Source organism: Passer domesticus, unplaced genomic scaffold, assembly GCF_036417665.1.
Source record: "Passer domesticus isolate bPasDom1 unplaced genomic scaffold, bPasDom1.hap1 HAP1_SCAFFOLD_44, whole genome shotgun sequence".
Classification (NCBI taxonomy): domain Eukaryota; kingdom Metazoa; phylum Chordata; class Aves; order Passeriformes; family Passeridae; genus Passer; species Passer domesticus.
In genome coordinates this window covers 2,359,769-2,381,016 of record NW_026990160.1, presented here as the reverse complement: position 1 = coordinate 2,381,016, position 21,248 = coordinate 2,359,769, and the positions used below count along the sequence as shown (strand labels likewise).

At 52.8% G+C, this 21,248-nt stretch overlaps 2 protein-coding genes across 2 annotated transcripts in view; both read left to right on the top strand.

The window, feature by feature from the left end:
• Positions 1-21,248, top strand: part of LOC135292737 (uncharacterized) — a 102,045-nt gene that overhangs the window by 29,342 nt on the left and 51,455 nt on the right. The window lies entirely within an intron of this gene.
• Positions 3,921-11,569, top strand: LOC135292722 (uncharacterized). Its single transcript, XM_064406821.1, has 18 exons — positions 3,921-3,976; positions 4,177-4,248; positions 4,336-4,437; positions 4,598-4,705; positions 5,441-5,512; positions 5,601-5,672; positions 5,771-5,860; positions 6,288-6,404; positions 6,723-6,794; positions 6,883-6,954; positions 7,042-7,143; positions 7,602-7,709; positions 8,801-8,857; positions 9,058-9,129; positions 9,217-9,315; positions 9,760-9,873; positions 10,502-10,667; positions 11,197-11,569. The coding sequence occupies exons 3-18, from the start codon at positions 4,419-4,421 to the stop codon at positions 11,357-11,359; spliced, it is 1,503 nt and encodes a 500-aa protein (XP_064262891.1). The 5' UTR covers positions 3,921-3,976; positions 4,177-4,248; positions 4,336-4,418; the 3' UTR covers positions 11,360-11,569.

Below are 21,248 nucleotides of genomic sequence, written 5' to 3'. Positions count from 1 at the left end.
ACAGCCCCGCGGGACGGGCACCGCTCAGCGCCCGAGGGGACGGAACAGATGCCAGAGGAGCCCCAGGAGCCCTGGACAGGGCCCTGGCGTTGCCCGCCCGGCTCCCCCGGGCCTGTGGCCATCCCGGGCAGCAGGGGCTCGCTCTGGGCCGTGCTCTCCCCGGCCAGCGGGGCTCCGGGCCAGCACCCGGCTCCTGCCACTGCCCTGAGAATGCTGAGGGGCTTTCGGGGCAGAACTGAACTTGACAGGGACAGAATTCATAGGAGACTTGTTTTGGCCTTTTACAAGGTTAACTGAGAAACAACTTAAAATCCCAGGCTAAATCGTCTGCTTTAACGCGTGGGAATTCCTTCAAGACCCTTCCTAACTCCCGTGGTGCCGGGCCGGGCCGCGTCCCAGCGAGCACCAACACCCAGCAGCTCGATGGATGCAGCACGGCTGGGACCAGGGAAGCGAGTCAGTATCCCTACAGCTGCCCGCTCTGCCTGCACGGCTGTCACGCAACAGCAATGTTCCAGAAGGAACAGGCATTTTTACATCCTCACGACCGTGTGATCTTTGGTCCTGGTGGTGGATCAGAGAGAAAAGCCAAATGTGACAGACTAAACTTGACTGTAGGAGACCCTCAGCAGAGGGTCTGGGGACCTGTGGTGCCAGCCAGTGGCCCGGCACTCGGACACAGCAGGAAGACCTCAGACTATCACACTTCACCTGGGAAGGTAGAAAAGCTCAGGGGTTCTTTGTTCAAGGTCCCCCAGAGGCACCAGCTGAAGCCGCCACAGTTCCACCTTGATAAAATTGTTTAAAAAGATCCTGAGGTCTGACACTCTGCTGTGGAGGACATTCCACATGTTATATTTGCCCAATTATCCAATCAAAAAAATTAAATGTATCACCACTTTTAATTATGTAACTTAATATATATACACCATTGAATACACTCGAAACACTGACTATATATTTTGGTTTAAATTGCGAATAATTTGGTCCTGATAATAGCGTATGAGCAAAAATAACCATGCGGGGTATGCGTGAGGTACGGAATGCAGGGCTTTTGGACCCCTGTCACCTCACGTACTAGCGTGTCAAGCCAAAATTCCCCTTTTTATGCTGTATGTCATTACCATCTCCTCCCATTTTCGATTCGTCACACTTGTATCACTGCCCTCATCATCACCTTTACCACGCATGCTCCACACTTCTTTAAGTAAGTTGTACCACTCTTTGGGGATCTTCTTTGAGGAAGACCTCTCCTCTTCCTCCATGTCCTGTAGTTCACCTTTTGGATTACACACGCGCACCAAGATGCTACAGTATAAGCCAATATTGTGTTCTAACATTAAAGCAGTGGATCTCGTATAATCAACATTTGCCTGCTGTCCAACCAAATTCTCCTCTCTTCCAACTAAATTTAGTCATAGTTATCTCTTGCTTCCTCCTGTTCTGAACATCTGCAGGAGAACGGTGGGGAGAGGGGGGAACCTCTCCTCTCCCTTTCTTGCTTGATATTACACCTTTAACTGTTTTATTGTTTCCAAATATTAATTACTTTATCAATATTGATTACTGTTTCAATTTTGTCAGCATGAATCATACCTATTTACCACACACAGTTCTCATCTTTTGGGCATTTAGGAGCTTTTCATTTTGCTTTGCACCCAAGAAAAATATACCCCCAATTGTGCACAAATAACTCCTTTAGCATGTCCTCATTTTCAGCTGGTTTTTCCATTGTTCTCTGCTATCTTGTCCTCATCTTTCCACAATTCCTGTGTCTATTCAAGTCCAGCCTGGGACAGTGCACACATTTGCTTTAGTTCTGTAGTGATTTATGCCCGGGGATCCTGCCAACCACACCCATTTCAATGTTGCAACAACCTAACTCTGGGCTGCAGTATGTGAATCACACTCTGCTGTGTGAGCTGGCAGAGCACCAGAGCAGGCACTGAAGAAGGGGCATTCGGTACATTAGTGAAGTGAGTGCTGGAACCTGGGCTAGCTCTTAGAACTCCGGCACTACGGCAGGAGTCGGGAACTGCCTCGCTATGGGGATTTACCAGAGGCAGAACCTTTAGTGCCACTTGCTCTCCAGTGCCAGACACAAGCCACGACAGGGACGAGGCACAGGAGAAAGGAGGAGGCGTCCCGTCTTCAGGTTCTGCAAGGAACAGCTTAGTCCAGGTGAAGAGAACAGGATGAGAAGCCCCTAGCTGTACTGCCCAAGGGGTTTTGTACACATACAAGTCATGGGGTGGATGCAAACAATGAACCAATAGGGAATCCTCAGGAGAGGAGTGAGGGGATTACATCAAGTGTCTGGGGCCAGTTGGGGTAGGAGGGTGGAGAGGATGGGTCACAAGGGCCAATGGGGCTTCCAGGAGTAGGGGAATTCCAAAGGGGAGTTGCAATCAGGGATTAGCCCAAAGGTTTGGGAACCAAGGGGCTGGGTTGCCTTGACAGGCAGGGAAAGAGCTGGAACAAGGGGTGGGGAAGGGCACGAGGGACAGTTTGGAGCGAGGGTAAAACCCACAGGTAAACCAACTCAGGAAAAACATGGGGGCACAACAGAGCCCTTAAACAAGACTTGAAATGGAATCAATACAATAAATTTGAACTGCAACAATCAAGAGCATCTTGAGGGATGCAGCCTGACCAGCAATGTTAGCAGGCAAAACAAAGTTTTTGCTGAGCAATGGCCCTTTGATGAAGCAAAACATTTACAATCAGGGCAGTCCAGTCATGCGGAAGGGCGCACACTCTGGGGGTACAGCTGAGGCCATGAGGTCACAGCAGGGCTCTGGGGTCACAGCAGGTTGAGCTCTCAGCAGGCCCTGAGGTCACAGAGGTGCCAGAGGTGCCAGAGACCCGTGGTTGCACAGCAGCACAAGGAACCAGTAGTCAGTCCCTGAGCACAACTGTTGCGGCAGCAGCGGCGGTGGCAGCAGCGGTGCTGACGTTGGGACAGCGGTGTCGGGACAGCGGTGGCAGCAAGAGCTGCGGGACTGGCGGAGGACAAGGCACCATGGCCCTTGCTCTGCGCCTCCTACTCCTGCTGCTCCTGGCCGTGGCCCTGCCTGCCAGGGCTGCCCAGGCTGCTCCGCTGCAAGCGCGGCGAGCAGGTGAGCCGGCAGCCTGGCTGCCCTTTCCCGGCACAGCGCTCCCTGCTCCCTGGGAAGCGCTGGGAATGGTTTTGCCCAGGGCTTTAGGGAGGGTTTCCTCTGTGGGAGGGAGAGAGACCCCACGGGCCCTGGGCTACTCCAGCCACCCCTCCAGAGATGTTGCAAAGGGCCTGCAAAGAGGTTGGAGAGTGACCAGGAGCCAGCCCAGAGCTCCCCAGGCCCCTGTGCAGCTTTGGCCATGTCCATTCCCATCTGGCTCCCACAGCCTTACCCAAGACCCCTGCAGTGCCCAGTTCCCTGTGGCAGAAGGGGATCCCAGCACACCATGGAAATGTTTCTGATCTCTGCTCCCTTCTAGACTGGAATTGTGACATGGGTTCTCAGGAAGTCCTGATGAATGATGGTTTGAAGTTCCTAGAGGATGCTGGAGGCAAGTTTTCATTCAGCCTTTCCTGAGTGAATAATCAGGATCAATGCAACAAAAGATCACTTATAAACCATTAATGTTATCATAATCTTAAGGTTGAAAGAATCTGGAAACCTTGCCCTGCTCCCTTCTGGAGGCCTGAGGGCTCCCACAGGATCACTGTCAGTGGGAGGAAGGAGCATTTAGCTTTCAATCTTCCTCCCGTGTGCAATGCCAGTGTGTCCTTCCGTGTGCTCTGTGCAGCCACAGAGAAGAGCAGAAAGAGAAGGGGCTGGGCCGGGGCCAGGGCTGTGCCCCAGGGCTGAGCCTTGTGGGCAGCCTGAGGATCTCCTGCAGTGCCACAGGAGCTCTTCTGTCCTGCCTTTCTTTGCAGCTGAACCTGCCGGTGAAGGTCCCACATCCAGGACGGAGGCTCTGGGAGATGCTGAGGGTAGGTCAAGGCCTTTCCCCTGGGAGAGCTGCCAGCTCAGAGCCCAAACTTGGCCACGGAGGCATTGCTGCAGGTGCCAGCACAGAACCATGCACGTGTGTGCCCTCGCCCTGCACGATCCCCTCACCGCTGCTGCGGCTCAGTGGTGCCCATGCAGATCAGCAGAGATGGCAGAAGCTTCTGTGGCTGTTGAGTTACAGGTGTGTCTGCAGGGAGGACTTCTCCAGCTCCAGCGCTGGATGCTCAGCCCCAACCCAGCTCCCATGGCAGGGGTGAGTAGTGTGTCCCTGCTGACCACACAAGTTGAGCTCTGCTTTTGTGGGATCCATTCCTGGGAAATGGAAATATTTTTCTCTAAGGTTCTCCGACAGGGAAGATCCAAGACAGAACAGACCAGATATCCCTGGAACCCCCCAAACAGACGAAGCAAGAGCTGAAGGAAATGTGGCAGGGAGGACAAGGTGGGTGCATTTTCCTCATGCTTCCCCTGGGACTCAGCAGCCGGGGGCTTTGGCTACACATCTGGATGAGACTGTCCCGGCACAGCGGGAAGGGATCCATGGCCCATTCCTAATGAGGAATGTTTCCATCTGATCCAGCTGTGCCTTTTCCTTTTTCCAGAAATGAAAGGAGAGCCTGTGCACATGGAAGCATTACCCAGAGGAAGCAGTGGTTCCATGCCAGCCTCTGCTGCAGGAAGGGAGGCCATGCCAGACCCAGGCCCAGGAGGTAATCGCTGTGCCTCTGGGATTGAGCCCTGCTGAGGCTTGAGCTGCCCTCTCTGCTGCTTGGCAGTGCAGGCACAGCCTGGACTAGAGCGGCACAGCCCAGGGGAATTATCCCCAACAGGCTCAGGGCACTCGGGTACTGAGCAGTCCTGCTGGGGTCCCTCCTTGGGAGACATGTCCTGAAACCTGGCAGCGACTGCACGGGGTGCCCACGGTGGGGAAAGGACAGAGGGGGAGAGCAAGGCTCCAGTGTGTCCTGAGAGGACCTGGCTGTTTGCCCTTGGGATCTGGGAGCTGTCCCAGCAGAAGGAGGGAGGGAGGGAGGGAGGGAGGGAGGGAGGGAGGGAGGGAGGGAGGGAGGGAGGGAGGGAGGGAGGGAGGGAGGGAGGGAGGGAGGGAGGGAGGGAGGGAGGGAGGGAGGGAGGCATAGCTGTGGCACTGCCTGCTGCAGTTTTCCCGAGGGCTTCAGGGAGGATTTCTTCTGTGTATGAGGGAGAGAGTCCCAGGGCCCTGCATTTCTCCAGCCACCCCTCCCAGGGATGTTGCTGAGGGCAGGGAAAGAGTGTGGAGAGTGATCTGGAGGCAGCCCAGAGCTCCCCAGGCCCCTGGGCACCTTTGGCCATGTCTCTGTTCACATCTGGCTCCCACAGCTTTACCCTTGCAGTGCCCAGTTCCCTGTGGCAGAAGGGGATCCCAGCACACCCTGGAAAGTGTTCTCATCTGTGCTCCGTTCTAGATGAGGTTGCCGGGAAGGCTTCTCCATTAGCTTGGATGAATAAAGTTTCCAAGCCCTTGGAGCCTCCTGCAGGTATGTTCTCAGTGTGGCACCAAGGAAGAATTGTAGACAACTGGGCATGAACCAGGTGACAGAAGCTTCTGTGGCTGTTGTGTTACAGATGTGTCTACAGGGAGGACTTCTCCAGCTCCTACCTTGGAAGCTGCACAAAAGCCCAGCTCCCATCAGAGTGGTGAGTAGTGTGTCCTGCTGACCGCACATGCTGATCCCTGGTTTTGTAGGATCCATTCCTGGGAAATGGAAATATTTTACTCTAAGTTACTCCAACAGGGAAAATCCAAGATACAACAGATAAGATATCCCTGGAACCATCCAAACAGATGAGGCAAGAGCTGAAGGAACTCCTGCAGACAAGACAAGGTGGGTGCATTTCCCTCATGCTGTCCCTGGGACTCAGCAGCCGGGGGCTTTGGCTGCACATCTGGACTCGCCATGCCCGGCACAGCAGGAAGGGATCCATGGCAGCCTCGCTGCCCCGCTGCTGCTTTCACACCCTGCAGGGCTGTTTCCCAGCCTGGCCTGGCTGCACTTCCTCCCCAGCCTCTGCAGGAAGGCATTTGGCATCAGCTGACAGGCAGTCCAAACTGTAACACACCCTGAGATCCCCCACTATATCCAGCCCTACAGATTAGGAAAGGGTGGCTGTTTGGAGGTGGAAGTGCTCACATCATGCCACTGTAACCTGCCCATTTTCCTGCTCCATAAATTTCACAAATATTACCTCAGATACCACCACCCAACTGGGAACAGCCCCATCTGATGCAGCTGTTTCCCTTCCTTTGTCAAGAGATGGACATAGTGCTTCAGTGGAAGGTGGCATTTCTTGAAGGAAGCACTCCATCTTCAGTGCCAGCCTCTGCTGCAGGAAAGAAGGCAAAGCCAGACACGGGCACAGGCACAGCAGGTAATTGCTGTGCCAGGCTCAGCCCTGGCCAGGGCTGTGTGGCAGCAGCTCTTCCCCCAGGGCCTGCCCTTGCCCGGCCCGGCAGCAGCCAAAGCTGGAGGTGCCTGGGCTTCCAGGCCTCAGGAGCTCATTCAGAGCCCTGGGAAACGGGACTGGTGCAGCAACGTCCCTCGCGCTGCAGCTGCTGCGGAGTTGGCCCTGAGTGCCCAGAGGCCCAAGGCACAGGAGCAGCCCCGAGCAGGAGCCCTGCTGCCAGCCCAGGGCCAGAGCCAGCCCTGGTACACAACGGAAACAGTTCTCATCTTGGTTTGCTTCCAGACTGGGATGCTGGGAAGGATTCTCCGTTAGCCTGGCGCTATGAAGTTGTGAAACCCTCTGGGCATTCTGCAGGTATGTTCTCACTGTTCCACCAAGGCGTAATGTTTGACTGACTGGTCAGGACCAGGTGACAGAAGCTTCTGTGGCTGTTGTGTTCCAGATGTGTCTGCAGGGACGACTTCACCAACTCCTACCTTGGATGCTGCACAAAAGGCCAGCTCCCATCACAGGAGTGAGTAGTGTGTCCCTGCTGACCCCTCAGGCTGAGCCCTGCTTTTGTGAGATCCATTCCTGGGAAATTGAACTACTTTCTCTTAAGGTCCTACGATAGGAGAGACCAAAGACATGGCAGGCAAGAAATTCCAGGACCCATTAGAAATCATGTGGCAAATGCTGAAGGAACGTCTGCAGAGAAAGCAAGGTGGGTGCATTTCCCTTGTGCTGTCCCTGGGACTCAGCAGCCATGGGCTTTGGCTGCACATCTGGACACGCCGTGCCCGGCACAGCGGGAAGGGATCCATGGCAGCCTCGCTGCCCCGCTGCTGCTTTCACACCCTGCAGGGCTGTTTCCCAGCCTGGCCTGGCTGCAGCTTCTGCCCAGCCTCTGCAGGAAGGAATTTGGCATCAGCTGATAGGCAGCCCTAATTGCACCATACTCCATGCCCACCCTCAGATCCTCTACAATTTCCTGGTGTCCAGGCAGATCAGATGTTGGAGCTGTTTGATGAAGGAAGCAGCCTTGGGTTGTCCCAAAATCCTGGGTGTTTTCTGATCCTTATCCATTCCTTTCACAAGTGATGCCTCCTGAAATTGTCCCCTACCCCATTTCCAGTGAGGAATGTTTCCATCTGATCCAGCTGTCTCTTTTCCATTCTCCAGAAATGAAAGGAGAGCCTGTGCACATGGAAGCACTTCCCAGAGGAAGCAGTGGTTCCGTGCCAGCCTCTGCTGCAGGAAGGGAGGCTGTACAAGGCACAGGCACAGGAGGTAATTGCTGTGCCTCTGGGCCTGAGCCCTGCTGAGGCTTGAGCTGCCCTCTCTGCTGCTTGGCAGTGCGGGCACAGCCTGGACTAGAGCGGCACAGCCCAGGGGAATTATCCCGAGCAGGCTCAGGGCACTCGGGTACTGAGCAGTCCTGCTGGGGTCCCTCCATGGGAGACATGTCCTGAAACCTGGCAGTGACTGCACGGGGTGCCCACGGTGGGGAAAGGACAGAGGGGGAGAGCAAGGCTCCAGTGTGTCCTGAGAGGGCCTGGCTGTTTGCCCTTGGGATCTGGGGGAGCTGTCCCCACAGAAGGAGGGCAGGAGGGACAGAGGGAGGGAGGGATAGCTCTGGCAATGCCTCCTGCCGTTTTCCCCAGGGCTTTTGTGAGGATTTCTTTTGTATGTGAAGGAGAGAGCCCCGGGGCCCTGTGGTGCTCCAGCCATCCCTAGCAGGGATGTTGCTGAGGGCAGGGAAAGAGTGTGGAGAGTGACCAGGAGCCAGCCCAGAGCTCCCTAGGCCCCTGTGCACCTTTGGCCATGTCCATTCCCATCTGGCTCCCATGGCCTTAGCCGACCCCCTGGCAGTGGCCAGTTCCCTGTGGCAGAAGGGGATCCTAGAATGCCACTGATATCGTTCTGATATCTGCTCCCTTCTAGACTGGAATCATGACTTTGATTTTTTTGAAGCCTTGCCGGAAAATGGCTTGAAATTCCTGGAGGATGCTGGAGTCTATTCCTCCATGTGGCTTTCTTGACAGAATAATCAGTGTCAATGAGACAAGAGCTCACTCATAAGCCATTTCCCTTAACATTATGGAAGGGCTGAGGGATTCTGAGAATCTTGCCCTGCTCCCTTCTGGAGCCCTGAGGGATCCCACAGGATTGCTGTCAGTGGGAGGAAGGAGCATTTAGCTTTCAATCTTCTTCCCGTGTGCAATGCCAGTGTGTCCTACCATGTGCTCTATGGAGACACAGAGAAGAGCAGAGAGGGAAGGGGCCGGGCCCAGGGCTGTGCCCCGGGGCTGACCCTTGTGGGCAGCCTGAGGATCTCCTGCAGTGCCACAGGAGCTCTTCTGTCCTGCCTTTCTTTGCAGCTGAACCTGCTGGTGAAGGCCCCACATCCAGGACGGAGGCTCTGGGAGATGCTGAGGGTAGGTCAAGGCCTTTCCCCTGGGAGAGCTGCCAGCTCAGAGCCCAAACTTGGCCACGGAGGCATTGCTGCAGGTGCCAGCACAGAACCATGCATGTGTGTGCCCTCGCCCTGCACAATCCCCTCACCGCTCCTGCGGCTCAGTGGTGCCCGTGCAGATCAGCAGAGATGGCAGAAGCTTCTGTGGCTGTTGAGTTACAGGTGTGTCTGCAGGGAGGACTTCTTCAGCTCCAGGGCTGGATGCTTGGCCCCAACCCAGCTCCCATGGCAGGGGTGAGTAGTGTGTCCCTGCTGACCCCACAGGCTGAGCCCTCCCCTTGTGGGATCCATTCCTGGGAAATGGAACCACTTTCTCTTAAGTTCCTCCAAAAGGAAAGACCCAAGATACTGCAGCCAAAAAGTCTCATGAGGCAGATGAATTCCTGAGACAAACACAGAAGGAAGCACCCGGAGGACAAGGTGGGTGCATTTCCCTCGTGCTTCCCCTGGGACTCAGCAGCCATGGGCTTTGGCTGCACATCAGGACACGCCGTGCCCGGCACAGCAGGAAGGGATCCATGGCAGCCTCGCTGCCCCGCTGCTGCTTTCACGCCCTGCAGGGCTGTTTCCCAGCCTGGCCTGGCTGCAATTCCTCCCCAGCCTCTGCAGGATGGAATTTGGCATCAGCTGATAGGGTGCCCCAACTGTACCGTGGGCCTGAGATCCCCTGCCATTTCCCAGTCTCTGAGAAGATCAGGCAGTGCAGCTGTTTGCACAAGGGAGTGCACTGGCCCAGCCCCAATTACCTGGGCTTTTTCCTGATCTTTACCTGTGACTTAGACAAGCATTGCCTCCTGAAGGTGCCACCTCCCCAATGGGGAATATTTCCATTTGTTCCTGTTGTCCCTTTTTTCCTTTTTCAAGTGATGGACCAAAAGGCTGTTCAGGAGGAGGAACAGCCAGGGAGAAGCAGTGGCTCATTGGCAGCCCTAGCTGCAGGAAGGAAGGCAATGACAGACACGGGCACAGGCACAGCAGGTAATTGCTGTGCCGGGCTCAGCCCTGGCCGGGGCTGTGTGGCAGCAGCTCTTCCCCCAGGGCCTGCCCTTGCCCGGCCCGGCAGCAGCCAAAGCTGGAGGTGCCTCGGCTTCCAGGCCTCTGGAGCTCGTTCAGAGCCCCGGGGAAACGGGACTGGTGCAGCAATGTCCCTGGCGCTGCAGCTGCTGCGGAGCTGGCCCTGAGTGCCCAGAGGCCCAAGGCACAGGAGCAGCCCCGAGCGGGAGCCCTGCTGCCAGCCCAGGGCCAGAGCCAGCCCTGGCTCCCGACTGGGCAGGGGCTGCGCTGGGTCCTGACAGGGCCTGAGCCTGTCCCCTGGGGCTGGGGGAGCTGTCACGGGACAGGGAGGGCCAGGGGTGGCAGTGGCTGCTCAGGGATGGCTTTGGCCCGTGTCCCTGGCAGCAGCCACTGCCCAAGCAGCTGCGCTGCCCCCGGGCTCTCCTCCCGGCCTGCTGGGCTTTGTTGGCTGGCACAGCCTGTGCCAAGGGCCGGCAAGGTGCCTGCAGGCCCCAGCTCTGGGGGAAACAGAGGACGTCCTGCCCGTATCCACCGTGCTGCCAGCTCAGCAGTGCAGCACAGCACGGGCTCACACTCCCCATCGCTCCCACAGATGCAGCCGGCACCACAAGACCTGTTCCCAATGCCCAGGATGGCCTCAGAAGGGGTTTCTGTCAGGGAACAGGCTGCTGGCTACTGTTACTGGCAAGTGTGCTTTGTTTGGGGCTTGTGTTCATGTTGTACTGCTTTGGAATCGGGTATTCCTGGAAGAGAAAACAGTGAGTGTTTTGTTGCTCTCCCCCTCAAACAACATGTTTTGGAAGCCTAATTTGGACGGGGAACATTCCCATTGAGGCTGCAGTGGAGTTGTGGCAAGTCCATGATTGTCCAAACAACTCTGCTGAGGGTTCGGCTGCTGCCCAGTGCTTCCATTGGCCTCTCAATTGCTGGGCCTTGTCCTGGGGGCCCCGCTGGGGCTGCAGCCAGTGCTGGCTCCCACTGAGGCTGCCTGGCCAAGAGCAGCCCCAGGGGCACGGGGCAGAGGCAAGGGAGGTGGGGTGGAGAAAGGGCAGGGCCGAGATTGCCCTTGAAAGGCAGAGGCGCTCTGGGGCCCGCTCCTGGCCAGGGACCCTGCCCAGAGCCGTGCCCTGCTGGCCGGGGCCTTGAGGGGCAGCTGTCCAGTTGGGCCCAGCTGTGCCAGCAGCTCCAGCCGTGCTGGGGAGCCTTGCCAGCTCTGGGCCCTGCTGTGCACGAGGGTCCCTGTGTGCCACGGCCAGCTGGGGCCTCGGCCACCTCCTCTCTGCACAGGAGCACCTCGGGACAGGAGTTGGAAGACGGTGGCTGCACCTCACAGCCAGACAGCGTGAGCAGCTCCTCCAGCAGCAGGAACGGCCTGGACAGCCCTCTCAAGTGTTCTGTGAAGAGGACCCCAGAACAACCGTCGACGAGGAAGCCTCTTATTGCCCCATAGGTCCCACTGCCATCTGCTCTCCCCATGGGCCTCCCCAAGCTGCCTTCATCCCTTTTTTTTTCTCTGTCTGTCCCATCCCAGCCAACCCGAGTTCCTCTAGAGACCCCAGGACCAACCCAGCACCTTCCAGCCCTTCCTGAGACCAACACATCCCTTCCTCTGCCCCTGAGCCCTCTGGCCTTGCCCTCTAAGAAACACTGAAGGTGACACCCCACCCCGCCCTCCCCCCCCCCCCGCTTGCAGGGTAGGCAATGGCCAATTCCTCTGTTCAAATAAAGAGACGGATCTGTGTTGTGGTTTGAAAGCAAAACCAGTGAGAGACTCCAAGTCAGAAATACAATTTATTAGGAAAAGGGAAAAAAAACCAAAATACATGCAATAATACAAAAGAAAAACCACTGACAGGCTCAGAATACAGCCTGCTGACACCCTGCTAGTTAGGGTGGTGGTAGCAGTCCAGATGAAATGGACTTTTGGAAGTGGTGATCCTGTAGAAACCATCTGGTAGCTCTCATCCTCTGGAAAAGCAGTGGGTAAGGGCAGATGTTCCTCTGGGAATCCAGTGGAAAGACTGCTTGTTGTGTCCCAAAACCCAGATTATATCCAGCTGGGGATGCTTAGCTCCTCCCCCATGGGCAGAGCATCTCACAGTTGGCTGATATCATTCTGCCTCATGCTGTGGGTCCTTGATTAGCCACTAAACAGAAATGGCTCTGGGAGGGAGTTATCTCTGACTCATGTGGCAAGACATTGATGGGCCCATTAACAGGAGATAAGGAAGAAACAATGCCCCTCCTGGTTTCAGCAGCTCTTGAGGATGGGATTAGAATACATCTTTACACTGCAGCCTAGGACAAGCGGTCACCCCAGTGTCCAGGTGGCAGCAGCAGCAAAGCCCACCCAGCACCAGCACTGACTGAGCTCCATGCCCAGGAGGAGCCGTGGATGCCCACGGTGTGGGCAGGCAGAAGCCAGGCAGGGGTTGCTGTTGAAATGGAGGTTTTGGGGGGTTCAATTAAGTTAGCAATATATGGACTAAGCATTTAAATTTTAAATTGTAGAATTATGTGTTGAATTTTAACCTTTTACTTAAGAAACGTCTGCCATGGTACAAAGGGCATAGGAAAATGCAGATATCTGAAGCTTCTTGCTATGAAGGACAATACCAGCGTAATAAATAGGGCAGGAGATCTTTCTCCTTTATAATGCCTTTATTAAAATATTCAGCTCAGGTTGGGGAGAAACGACAGGTCGCCCGCACCCCCGCTGCTCCCAGGAGTGGCACGGAGGAGGAGGATGATGCAGCTGTGTCTGCTGGTATGCAGGCAGAGCTGGGCCTTCCATCCTCGAGGGAGTAGTGGGAATTCCGCTTTTTTGGTCTAACATTCCAGGTCCTCTTTCTAGCTGACATCCATTCAGGTTAGGGTGAGGAGTAAAAAGTATCTTAGCAGATACTGGATTAAGTTCCTCACCTTTAGACATTACTTAGGTTTCTTAATTCCGTGTTGACTTGTTTTTTCAGGTTTTTTTTTCCTGTAAAATTGCAAACTTTGGTGAAATGCATTCTCATCTGCATACTAGCTCTGACGTCACCCCCTCTACTCTGCTACCTGCAGGCTCTGGTGAAGCAGCAGGGGGGCAATTGCGCTTGATTTCTAACCATGAACAGGTAATTGAAGAAAAACTAATAATAAGAGGTGATTGCAACATGAAGCTATCAACAAGAAATGGTCAACACTTCAACTCTCAACAACTGGCCCAACCTGTTTAACTTTGCAGCCTTAAAAAAAAAAAGGATAATTTGTGGGGGTGAACACCCCAGGTGTGGAGACACGAGGCTTGACTCCATTTCAGAAGGCTGATTTATTATATATTCTATTAAAATACTACATTAAAACTATACTAAAAGAACAGAGAGGAAAAAATGACCAGAAGGCTACAAAGAAGAAGAATAGAATGGAATGCATAACAAAAATCTTGTGACTGCTCACAGGCTCAACACAGTTGGCTGTGATTGGTCTTCAAGTGAAAACAATCCACATGGACCAATGGAAGATGCACCTGTTGCATTCCACAGCAGCAGCAGATAATTATTGTTTACATTTCTTTCCTGAGGCCCTCAGCTCCTCAGGAGGGGAAAAATATGATATTTATTTAATAAAATATCATAGCTACAGATGAATGTTTTACTCATAACACCCGGAGAAGACCAGGGAATGCAGGAACCATAGACTAAGGAGCTCCTCTGTCTCCAAGCTGATCCAAACCAACAGACGTACTCAGATAAGCACCAAGGGACCACAGTGCAAGCACAAAGGAGAAAAGTTCAAAAGTTCAGTCATGAGCAAGACCACAGCCTTCGGCCTCAGAGACCACCAAAGACCCCAGTGTGACCACCACAGGAAACAATGCGTGCCCAGAAGGGCGTGGATCTAATCGCCATGTGAGGGGAGGACAGGTGGGGCCAGGGGTTGAATATGCATGAAGAGATTGTGTAATGCATTGCATATGGAACATGTTTGTGAACAAAGATGTGGCTCGGACCAGGGCTCGGGGCACAAGTTTTCACGAGAGCCATCTCGCTTGTGCCAGGCCCTGACACGCATACCCACTTCATAACTACATCAAATTGTGGAGTCCATTTATTCCGCATATCGCTTCATTTGGCGACCCAGATGGGACTAACTCTGCTCACCTGCTGTTCCGGCTGGGCACAGACCCTCTCAAGTGTGCCACGGGACTCTTCCCCGGGAGAGACTCTGTGCCTTGGCTGTACACTGCGGGGAGCAGACCACAGCGCATTGAGACTGTGGACAGAAGTGGTATGTATTCCTTTATTTTTTATAGGGTTGGCTACCGATAAGTCGCATAAGAGACGTCTTTGTGTGCAGTTTTGCACAAGCAGTTTGCAAGCAATCATCTGCCGGGGAGAAGCCGGTGGCGGGCGTCCCCAGCTGACAGAGCAGCTGGCGGAGCGTTGGTTTGAACTGTGATTGTGTATGGTTATCACGTCCGGACGTGCGTGCTTGTGTGTGTGTGTGGGTGTGAGTGAACGGTGAAACATGCTGCGGGAATGAAGTCTTGGTTTAGTTTCTCTGGTAACTGTGGTTTTTCAAAGAACATTTCAAGGGCGCCGGGTCGCCGTGAGCGTGGCGCAGGTCGGCGCGGCGGGCAGAGGCGGCGCAAAGCCGGGGCAGCAGCGGCCAGCCGGCAGCGCCTGGGAGAGCAAGCAGCGCATGCCCAGCGCAGGCAGCCCCTGGCCGGCAGCACATGCGTGGTGCAGGGCGGCTCTAACGAGCGGGGCCAGCGCGGTGCAGGGGCATGAGCCGGGGCTTGCCAAATTGCTCTCAGCGCAGCGGGCACTCGGGGCATAAGCCGCGGTTTGTAGGGTTGCTTTGAACACCGCTAGCTGATAGCACAGCTAGCAAGAGCACGGTACAAATTGGCATTTGCAAGCAAGCACCGCTGGTTGGTAAGGGGCAGGAACCACCTGCAGGCAGCCAGCAAGCCCACCTGGACTAAGAGTTAAGTGTTTGCTGTGCGATAACACTGCCCTTCAGTCTTGACAGCTGTTACTAGGAGAGCCTTTGCATTAAGGGTTTTGCTGCTGCTTTTTTTTTTTTTTTTTTTTTTGGTACAAGCTGAAATAAATGGGCAGGAGATCTTTCTCCTCTTTAATGCCTTTATTTAAAAGGATGAGCTCAGGTGGAGAGCAATCGACAGGTTGTGCCCACGCCGCTGCTGCTCCCAGGAGTGGCACAGAGGAGGAGGGTGATGCAGCTTTGTCCGCTGGTCTGCAGGCAGAGCTGGGGATTCCATCCTCTTGAGAGATTAGGAGATTCCACCTTTTTGGTCCATCACCTTGGTTCCTCTCTCTAGTCAAGATTCTTTCAGGTGAGGGTGAGAAGCAAAAAGGATCCAAGCAGGCATTGGACTATGCTCCCATCCTTAGACATGACCTACGTACCCATAGTTCTATGTTGGCTCGTTGTTTTTAGGGGTTTCCCTGGAACACTGCAAAATTTGGTGCAATGCATTTGTCATCTGCATACTCGCTCTGATGCCACTCCCATTCTCCTGGTACTTGCAGGGTCCCGGCATCCCTCCCTGGCAAGCCTCAGGGGGACAAGGGTTAAACGGTAACCATTAACAGGTAATTGAAGAAGAACTCTTAACAATGAAGCTAACTTAACAGCAACTGGTCCAACTTGTTTTAACTCTGCAATCTGAAAAAAAATAGATAACAATTTATTCATAACACAAGCGAGAGGTGATTTGCCCATGGTTGCTGCCTAACTTCAAGCCTGGGCTGGGAGAGCCCGGCCTCCGAGACATGCTCTACACAGGTGGTTTCAGCTTGAACCGAGTCAGTCTCTTCATCCATCAGGGGCTGGGTAGTCATAGAATGGGAGGATGGAGGGAGAGACAGAGTGTTCTTGGGAGGGATATACCACAGTTCAACACGTTGCTATCGAGCCTTTGACTGGGAACACCCCGCAGCTGAAAGAGTGCTTAGAAACGCCTTGACCTGGGGGCTTGAAGGGGTGATTCCCTGTCTTGAGTGGAGACTGACAGCTTTTCACTGGGAGCCAGACTGGCACACAGCTTGGGTTCTCCTTCAGTGCAGAAAGTGTCAGAGGAGGTGGTATTGTGTTTCATATAGACAGAGACCTGCATGCCGTGCATGTACCCCTGAACTCCCAAGATACCATAACCAAGAGGTACATGCAAGGTGTGAAATAGTGAATTTAATCTGTGGAAAAAGTCACCTAGACCCTGAGACATGGGAAGACATCTTTGAAGAGGGTTGGGAAAGGATAAAGGAGTGGCACAGCCGCATCAAAAGGAAGGATTGAGGAATTTTTTTCTTTTCTTTTCTCCCCAGTGGTTTGGATTGTACCCATAGGAGTTTGTAACTTTGTGTGGGACTGAGCAAACAACAAACAAGTAAAAGTTAATGGTGGATTGTTATATATTAATTATGAAAGTAATTTGTATTTAATGTTAATAACACTTAATTAATTAAAGTATTCTTGATTGTTAAATTGGTTATTAATATTTTATACATTGATTATTTGATTAATTATTACTTTTTAAAAATAACTCTGAAGAAGGGGAAAAAAAGGAATTTTGATTTGAGACTCACATCTGGACATTCGGAACTGAGTAAGCTAAAGCTTGCTCTAAAAAGACATCATGGGAACAAGGCAGAGTTAGGAAGTACCTAAAGCCAGCCCATTCGGGTGTGTCTTAGCACATTGGAGAGAAATAGCAGGCAAAGGGGGCAGGCCAAATTTTTAAAAAGCCTAATTATATATTGCTCCCATTGGTGGCCATTCTATCACCTGGAGGATGGGGCAAGGTGGCCTCCTACAGGTACATTGGAATAGAATACCCTGTTACAGCTAATGTTGTTTCTATGGAGGGAAGGGAAATGGGAGGAGGTTTCTTATTGTGATATGCTTTTCTCCCTCCAAAATAACCCTGATTGGCAAAGGGACTGTGGCCTCAGAGCCCCCTCTGACCCCCTCGTTTTGGCTCTTGAAAGAGAAAACAGAAGCAAAATGGGAGAACTGAAATGGGGCTGCTCGGCCTGTAGCATAAGACAGAGATGCAGCAGGACAGATAAAGTTTATCGCACAGCACTAGAGGAACAAGAACAAGATCTAGCTGACCTATTTAGCCCTCACTTGGGAGGGCAGAGGGGAAGGGGTAGAGACTTGGGAGGGGCTCCATCTACACCACCTCCACCACCTCCACCACCTCCACCACCTAGTCAACCTCTTCCACTACTACTCCTACTCCTACTCCTACTCCTACTCCTCCTCCTTTGGAGAGGACACCAGCTCCAACCCCTCCAGGCATCCCAATAGCATCCCGAACCAGAGGACAAATACTGCAGGTCCCTTTGCAGGAGACAGTAAAACCAGGCAGAGAAATGATATTAGTTAAGGTGCCCTTCTCCACCCTTGGTTTGGAAGCATGGGAAAGGGTTGCAGGAAAGTACCAAAGTTACTCCATTTCCCACCCCACTCATTCTGTGCACTTTGTATCTTTCACTATTTACTCCTGTGAAAACTTTTCCCCTCCCATCCCTCTCCATGTAGCTGTGCACAAAAAGTGTAACTTTCCCCAGAGATCTCGCACTCGCCCTGGTGTCCCTCTGCTGGCGGTTACCCGAACCTGCTGTCTCTCCGGTCCACCGTCTGTCCCTCAGCCTACCCTCCATGTATTCCTATCCTTTTTGGACCCTGCAATAAATCAGTTGAAATTATCCAGGACTCGAGCTGCCCTCCTTCTATCTGGTGAAGAGAAACATCTAGCCGGGTTCCAGCGGGTCAAAATCCTGACCCCGGCAGTTGGCGCCCTGGAACAGGGACTCTGGACTCTGTCTCCTTTGTCCTGGAGAGCGTCTCCTGAAAACCGAAATTCTGCGAGAAGCGATTTTTGGGAAATAAGCGCCGTTCCGAGCCAGCCCTTCAGGAGTGAAGCTTTCATTAAAGGAAGCCATCTCCCCGAGGCTGCAGTGACGACTGGACGTTTGTGAGTTTCCACATCGACTTGAGAGAGCAGGTATTCTACAAGCTGATGGATCACTGTGCTTCACCAGCCTTTTCTGAGGACTTTTCGCAAGCAGCGTGTTACTATTGTTCCGGTGTGGTGAGTTTGCAGCAGGGTGCTGCATGTTATCCTGGGGGGGTGGGGATGAGCACTGCTCGTGTGTTTTTTACTTTCTGTTTTGTGTTTTACCTCAGAAAAGAGCAATTTAAGCGGTGAGAACAATGGGAAACAAACTTTCTCCTTCTGAAAAGAAGTTTTATACCCAAATTAGAGCTTCTGTTTTGTTAGAAAATATTTCTGTTAAGAAGAGAGAGCTGAAAGCCTTTGTTAAGTTGTTGTTCATGCATTTTCCAAATGCGGGTAGAGAGGAAGTGTTATCAGTTGCCTTTTGGGGAAAGGTGGGGCATTGCATTTATCAATGGCAAGTGTCGAGGGACTTGGGAGTGGCAAACTTTTACCCTGTTTTCGACGTCATATATGAGTTTGTGAAAAGGAAGGAAGGAGTTAAGAACCCTAGTTTGTCTTCCCTGTGTTCCTCCCCTTCCGATCCTATTCCCTCTTCCCCCAAGGACCAGACAGGACTCAGATCTTGCCCAAAACTTGCACAAGGTGGTAACCTGCTCCCTGCTGGCTCCTGCCTGGCTCAAATCCCTCGTCCAGCTGATGCTGGCCACGTCAGTTTGGATCCTGCCCTTACCCTCGCTCCTAAATCCCCTGATTCCGGTTTGGATTCCCGTTGTAATGTTTATAGTTGTCCCTATTTGGGGTCACAAAATGGCTGCCCTCCCTGATTTAAGGGTGAAAAATGATGGCTCATCTTTTCCAGTTTTGTCCTCAGTCCCAGCCACCACCTCTGAGGCTTTTCCAGTTGTGTGCTCCTTCCCTGCGTCGGGTTCCCCCCTTCACTCGCATTGTCGGGATTTGCCCCCTCTGCCCCTCCCCTCTCTGACGTGTTACTGGGAAAGCCTTCGGGGGCAGCTCAGTTTCTTCAGATAGTCACACCCCATGGGGTGGATCTAGCCATTCGTCATCGGGCCACACCTCGGGGGAAGGGACAGATTGCGCGTCGGCAGAACCCACCCCTTCAACCCCTCCTACTCCTTCCCTTTCCCACGGTGCCCGTGACGGGAAGGCAGTCACCTTGGTCGGCAAAAATTCCAGCCATCGGTCCCCGACAGCCAAAGCAAAAATCCACGCGCTCTCTCACTCCGCTTCATCCGGTGAGGATGAGGACAGAAGCAGCCCCGGTAAAAACCTCCAGCCGCATGAGAACTGGGGCAGGATCTGGGAAGAAGCAGTAAGGGATGGAGACCTGGAGTTAGTGAGAGATTTAGATTTGTTAGCCGCGCCATTCGTCTATGACACCAATGACCAAGCGCGGTGGGAATCTATTCCATACACAGAGTTAAAAGAGCTGGAAAAAATTACTTAAACCTTTGATTAAAAAACACTACCACCTAGCACAGATTTTCGAAGAGGATGACATTTTAAAGGCATTGGCAGGGGAGGGTGAATATTCTAAGCCTGCAGTACAAGCAGAACTCCCTGCTGAAATCTTAAATGACGTAAAAGCTGCTGGCAAATCTGCATTGCCGAGAATCCGAGATGGGAGCAGCCTTTTGCATAATTTCTCTGCCATTGTGCAGGGAGTGGTTGAATACTTAATAAAATTTGTAGATCAATTGCATGAAGCTATCGAGAGACAAACTGACAACAAACAAGCCAGAGACGAATCAATACGCAAAATGGCAATGACAAATGCTAATGCAGAAAAAAAAAGATTTAAGAGCATCACCTCAGGATCCTGAGTCAACCATAGCCCAAATGGTTGACGCATGCACAAAAGCATCATCCCTAGAGACTACACTTGCCTTTGCAGTGAGCAAGGGAGTGGGAGAAGCCATGACAAACATTAGCAATGTCCGTTGCTTTTACTGCGGCCAACTTGGACATTTCCAGAAAGACTGTCCTCATCTTCCTTTTGGGCAATTTATTAACTATTTATTAACTATTAACCTCCTAGGCCTCCTCCTTTCCAACAGCCCTATCGGCCCACATACAACTTTCAGCAGCAATATTATCAGCCGATCCAGGGAAACGCTTGGCAGAGCGCGGGGCCACACCGCGCGACAACAGCAAATTACCGGCCTTGCCTGCAAAGCCCACCTCAGCTGCCAGCCATCCAGGAGTCCCCCGCCCCAACAGGCTCCTCGCAGAGGACCGCAGTCATGAGGACAGACTCCGGTTGTTCCGCAGAACCCAGAACTTTTCCCAAAGCCTCCGACCAGTGTTAGTAAGTTCTGTCCATCTGCTTTTCCCCGACGAACATCTAGTTTGAGTTCCAGCTGGGTACCTTGAGCCCCCTGTCCACCATCAACCAACTACAGTCCTGCTGTTTGGGGACAGTGAACACACTCCAGATCAGATAAGTATATTACCAGAAGTTGTGACTGTAAATCCAGGCAATGAAATTACTGTGTCAGTTGTTTGTTACAATCCACCATTTACACTGTTCAAATTCTCACCTTTTCCACAAATGTTAATTTTACCCCACCAGGATTCAGAGGTTGACCCTGATTCCAATTTTGATGTGTTTGCATGTCACTTGATTTGTAAAGACAAACCCCTGATTGATTCTTGTATTTCCAAAAATGGGAAATCCATTGAACTTCGTCTCATGGCTGACACAGGAGTGGATGTTACTATCCTCCCCAGGGCAAAGTGGCCCCGTGACTGGGCGCTGGTGTCCCCTTGTGGCACAATCTCCAGTGTTGGTGGAGCTGTCAATTCCATGAGAAGATCTCATCTGGTAAGCATAGAGGGGCCTGAGGGGCAAGTCTCCACCATCTGACCGTTTGTTGTGTCATCCAATATCTCCCTATTAGGCAGGGATGTTTTATCCCAGTGAGGTGCCCGCCTTGATATCCCTGACCCCAAGTGGGATTTTTAGCATGGGCCACTGCAGAGTGAACTTCCTGAATTTCACTGAATTGGAAAACCAATGTTCCGATGTGGATGGATCAGTGGCCCCTCCCATTAAACAAATTAAATGCGCTCATCGAATCAGTCGAGGAGCAAGAACAACACGGGCATTTAGTTCCATCAACTAGCCCGTGGAATACCCCAATTTTGTCATCCGAAAGCATGGCAAAGACAGCTGATGTCTACTCCAAGACCTTTGAAAAATTAATGAGGTTATTGAGGATATGGCCCCGTCAGCCTGGTAAAGAGAATGGACAGTGACACCAGAGCCAGCATGCAAATGAGAAATGCCTTGCACCCTGGGTTTTTACAGTTTTACAATTTTTACAAGAAAAACCCCTAAAAT